The 5,226-nt window shown below is 64.8% G+C and overlaps 1 protein-coding gene across 1 annotated transcript in view; it reads left to right on the plus strand.

Moving 5' to 3' along the window:
* Positions 1-2,746, plus strand: part of LGALS4 (galectin 4) — a 5,181-nt gene extending 2,435 nt beyond the window's left edge. The window contains exons 4-9 of the mRNA XM_074930668.1: positions 185-304; positions 577-615; positions 730-759; positions 879-967; positions 1,082-1,247; positions 2,600-2,746. Coding sequence (XP_074786769.1) covers positions 185-304; positions 577-615; positions 730-759; positions 879-967; positions 1,082-1,247; positions 2,600-2,746 — 591 coding nt within the window. The remainder of the gene's footprint in view (positions 1-184; positions 305-576; positions 616-729; positions 760-878; positions 968-1,081; positions 1,248-2,599) is intronic.
* The last annotated feature ends 2,480 nt before the right edge of the window (positions 2,747-5,226 follow it).

Raw genomic sequence — 5,226 nt, forward strand, 5'->3', positions numbered from 1 at the left:
GTTATTTGGGGTCCCAAGGGGGTAAATGGGGTCCCAGAGGGGGTAAATGGGTTCACTGGGGGGTATTTGGGGTCCCAAGGGGGTCTGTGGGCTCACCAGGGCCATAGGGGGTCCCAGAGCGGGACACTCTGGGCACACAGGGAGGGGAACTGGGGGCTCTGACGCCCCCCCCCGGCCCCCCCAGATCCTGGTGAACAGTCGCCCCTTGGACGACTTCCCGCACCGGCTGCCCCCGGAGCGGGTCGCGGCCGTCACCGTGGACGGGGACCTGGAGCTGCACTCGGTCACCGTCCTGGGTGCTGGGGTGAGCCGGGCCTGACCCCCCCACACCCCCCCAAAACACCCCCCCCCCCAAAAAAAAAAACAAAAACCCAACACTTGGGGACCCCCCCCAGCCTCACTTCTTCCCCATCTCTCCGCAGGGGTTCTACCCCCCGCCATGCCGGTAAGTCCTGGGGGGGGGTGTGTGTGTGTGTGTGTTTGGGGGGGGTGTTTGGGGGGGGTCCCGGGTGTTTTAGAGTGAGGGGGGCTCCCTTCACCCCTTTTTTCTTCTCTGCCCCCCCCCCCTCCCCTCAGGACATGCCGCAGACCATCCCCTACCAAGGCAACCTGCCGGTGAGTGCTGGGGGGGGGCCACAACCCTGTTCCCCCCCCCCCTCCCCGCTCTATCTTTGGGGGGGGGCTGTGTGTGTGTGTGTCCCCCCCCCGACCCTCTCTCCTGTCCCGCAGGTGATGGAGCAGCCGCCCACCCTCCACCCGGTGAGTGGGGGGACCCCAACTCCTTGAGGGTTTTTTGGGGGGGCACAGAGGGTTTTTTTATTGGGGGGGGGGGCCCTGTGCCCATCCCAGTGCCCCCCCCCCCTCCTTGTCCCCCGCAGCCGGTGCCCTTCATCGCCACCATCCCGGGGGGGCTCATCCCCAAGAAAACCATCGTGGTGAAGGGCTTCATCCCCCCCGACGCCGAAAGGTATTTTTGGGACGGGGGGGGCGAAAAAGTGACCCCCCCCCCCCACACACACCCCACCCCTTTCTTTGGGGTACCCTGAGCCCCCCCCCACACCTCTGTCACCCCCCCCAAAAGGTTCCACATCAACCTGCGGGCGGGGCCCGGGGGGGACGTGCTGCTGCACTTGAACCCGCGCCCGGGCGAGGGGCTGGTGGTGCGGAACAGCCTCGTGGGGGGCACTTGGGGGGCCGAGGAGCTGGACCTGCCCCACAACCCCCTCCAGCGCGGCCGCTACTTCGACGTGAGTGCACGACGGGGTGTGTGCGTGTGTTGCACGAGGGGCTGCGTGGCACGAGGAGGGGGAGTCGTTTATGGGAGGGGGTTGCCTGCGGGTGCGTCGCGCCGCGGGGGTGTGTGTGTGTGTGTGTGTGTGTGTGTGTGTGTTTTGCGTTGCACAAGGATGGGCGTCACTTGCACGAGGGGCTGTGCGGCGCAAGAATGAGCATCGCACGTGGGTGGGAGGTGCACGAGGGGCTGTGTGGCACAAGGACGGGCGTTGCTGGCACGAGGGGCTGGGTTGCACAAGAGAAGTCATGGCACGTGGGTGGGAGTTGCACGAGGGGCCACGTTGCACGAGGACAGGCGTCGCTTAAGGGGGAGTTACGCAAGGGCTTGTGTTGCACAAGGACAGGCGTCGCATGTGGGTGGGAATTGCACGAGGGGTTGTGTTGCGTGAGGGTGGGCATTGCACGAGGACGGGCATTGCATGCGCAGGGGGGTGAGTTGCACGAGGGGCTACGTTGCACATGGCTGCATTGCACAAGAGGTTGCGTCGCACGAGGATGGGCATCGCACGTGGGTGGGAGTTGCGCGAGGGGTTGTGTTGCATGAGGGGCTGTGTTGCACGAGGACGGGCATCGCATGTGGGTGGGAGCTTCACAAGGGGCTGTGTTGCACGAGGGGTTGTATTGCACGAGGACGGGCATTGCATGGGGGGGAGTTGCGTGAGGGGTTGGTTGTGTTGCACAAGGATGGGAACTGCGCACGGGAGTTGCACAAGGGGCTGCGTTGCACGTGGCTGCATTGCATAAGAGGTTGCATTGCACAAGGACGGGCATCGCACATGGGTGGGAGTTTCACAAGGGGCTGTGTTGCATGAGGGGTTGTGTTGCACGAGGGTGGGCATTGCACATGGGTGTGAGTTGCACGAGGGGCTGCATTGCACAAGGATGGGCATTGCACATGGGTGTGAGCTGCACGAGAGGTTGTGTTGCACGAGGGTGGGCATTGCACATGGGTGTGAATTGCACGAGGGGCTGCATTGCACGAGAGTGGGCATTGCACATGGGTGTGAGTTGCACGAGGGGCTGTGTTGCCCGAGGACGGAAACCGCACACGGGAGTTGCCCGAGGGGCTGCATTGCACAAGAGGTTGTGTTGCACGAGGACGGGCCTCACACATAGGTGTGACTTGCACGAGGGCCCCGTCTCGCCCGAGGACGGGCACAGCCCACAGGAGCCACACGCGTGGCGGCGTCACACGCACGGGCAGAGCGGACGGGTGTTGCCCTCGGGTGGACGTCGGTGTCGCACGAGGGCCCCCGGCTCGCACGAGGATCCTCGTGCCCCACGTCCTTCCCCCCCAACCCCCCAGGTCTCCATCCGCTGCGGGAACCGGCGCTTCAAGGTGTTCGCCGAGGGGCAGCCGCTCTGCGACTTCGCCCACCGCCTCCCCCCGGGGCCTCACGCCGACACGCTGGAGGTGGACGGCGACGTCGTCCTCTCCTACGTCCACTTCTGAGCCCCACGGACGGACCCACGGACGGACCCACGGACGGGCCCCCCCACGGCCTCTGGCCGGGCCCCCCGGTGCCGCCGTCACCCCCCAGCGCTGCCCCCAGTAAAGCTGCTCTTCCCCCTCACGCGCCTCCGTCGCTGCTGCCCCCCCCCCCCCCCCAATTCAGCCCCCCCCCCCCCCCCCGGTTCTGTCCCTGTCCCCAGCGTCTCCCCTGACCCCCCCGCCCCGCTCCTTCCTGTCCCCAGTCCCGTGTCCCCATCCCTGTCCCTCTCCCCCCCTCCTTGTCCTCACCCTTGTCCCCCTCCTCATCCTCATCCTTGCGCCCCCTCCCTGTCCCTCTCCCGGCCCCATGTCCCTGTCCCTTATCCCCCTCCCTGTCCCTCTCCCCCCTCCTCACCCTTCTCCCCCTCCCCATCCTCTCTCCCTGTCCCCACGTCCCTCTCCCATCCCTCTCCTTGTCCCCATGTAGGGACATGGGGGGTCCCTCTCATTGTCCCCCTCTCCCCATGTCCCTGTCCCGCTCCTCGTCCTTGTCCTTGTCCCCCTCTCCCTCTCCCCATCCTCTCTCTCTGTCCCCATGTCCCTCTCCCTCTCATTATCCCCGTCCTTGTCCCCCTCCCCTCTCCCCAGGTCCCTCTCCCCCTCCTTATCCTCGTGTCCCCCCTCTCTCCATGGCCCTGTCCCCCTCCTCATCCTTCGGCCTCCTCCCTGTCCCTCTCCCCGGCCCCATGTCTCTGTCCCTTATCCCCCTCCCTGTCCCCTCTCCCCATGTCCCTCTCCCCCTTTCCCTGTCCCCAAGTCCACGACCCTCTCCCTCTCCCCATCCTCTCTCCCTGTCCCCATGTCCCTCTCCCTCTCAATGTCCCCATCCTTGGCCCCCTCCCCTCTCCCCATGTCCCTCTCCCCCTCCTCATCCTTGTCCCCCTCTCCCTGTCCCCATCCCCATAGTCATGACCCTCTCCCCCTCCCCATCCTCTCTCCCTGTCCCCATGTCCTTCTCCCTCTCATTGTCCCCATCCTTGTCCCCCTCCCTCCCCCCCTTATCCCCATGTCCCCCTCCCCTCCTCATCCTCGTCCTCCTGTCCCTGTCCCCATGCTCCCCCCCCCCCCCCCAACAGCAACCCCTCACTGGGGGACACAGGACGATGGGGACTGTGAGCAGCCACCCTGGGGGGGGGGGGGGACACGACACGACTGGGACCCCCGGGGGGGCGTTACAGCACCTTTTTTCTCCATTTCTGCCATAATCTGAAAAAAAAAAAAAAAAACCAAAACAAAAAAACCAACCCAGAAACCTTCCCGGGAGGGTCCTGCTTCCAAATTTGACTTTTGAGTCAAATTCTTGTGATTTTGGGGCTGAACATGCCCCGGACACCCCACCCCCGTGCCCCCCCCTCCCCGTTAAAGGTTGGAATTTGGGTATCAGAAGCGTGAGGAAAGCAAAAAAAAGAGCAAAAGTGAGAAATTTCCAACGACGAGACATTTTCCTTGACCCCGAGCGCCCAGAATGAGCCCAGGAGGGGACGGAGGTCCAGCGATTCCTGTTTGCTGGGGGGGGTGCAGGCCGGGAGGGGGGGGCCCATTCCTGCACCCCAAGGGCAGCTTTATCTCCTGCTCTGCCCAGTTCCCTCAAAATACGATTTTTTAATTTATTTTTTTTTTTTTTGTAGCAACCTCCCGACCCTGTGCTCATCCTCCCGTCTCTCCTGCACCCACCATCTTGCTTCCCGTCCTCTTTACCCCCCCCCAAAAAAAAAAACCCCGCTGTACCCCCCCCTTTGCACCACCAAACTAATTGTGTTATTAGTGACACACACACACACACACACACACACGCCCCCCCCCGACCCAGAAGGACAAAAATGCGTCTTATCACCATTAAAAATCCGACAGCTTTTATTGTCCTGGGCCCAGGGAGCCACCACGGGTGAAGCTGGGGGGGGGTCCCAGCTGTGGTGGGAGGGGGGTTCTGGCTGCAGGGGAGGGGTCCCGGCTGCAATGGGGGGGGTCCCAGCTGCAGGGAGGGGTCCCAGCTGCAGGGGAGGGGGTCCCAGCTGCAGGGGGGGGAGGTACCGGCTGCAATTGGGGGGGTCCCAGCTGCAATGGGGGGGGTCCCAGCTGCAGGGGGGGGTCCCAGATGCAGGAGAGGGGTCCCAGCTGTAGCAGGGGGGTCCCAGCTGCAGGGGGGGGGTCCCAGATGCAGGAGAGGGGTCCCGGCTGCAATGGGGGGAGGTACCGGCTGCAATTGGGGGGTCCCAGCTGCAGGGGGGGGTCCCAGCTGCAATGGGGGGGGTCCCAGCTGCAGGAGGGGGTCCCAGCTGCAATGGGGGGGGTCCCAGATGCAGGAGAGGGGTCCCAGCTGCAGGAGGGGGGTCCCAGCTGCAGAAAGGGGGTCCCAGCTACAAGGGGGGGGGTCCCCCCAGTGCTCCCCCAGCCCAGGGAAGGCAGGACGCCAGCGGTGAGGAACAGTGCAGTCTCCGTCG

Source organism: Athene noctua, chromosome 35, assembly GCF_965140245.1.
Source record: "Athene noctua chromosome 35, bAthNoc1.hap1.1, whole genome shotgun sequence".
Classification (NCBI taxonomy): domain Eukaryota; kingdom Metazoa; phylum Chordata; class Aves; order Strigiformes; family Strigidae; genus Athene; species Athene noctua.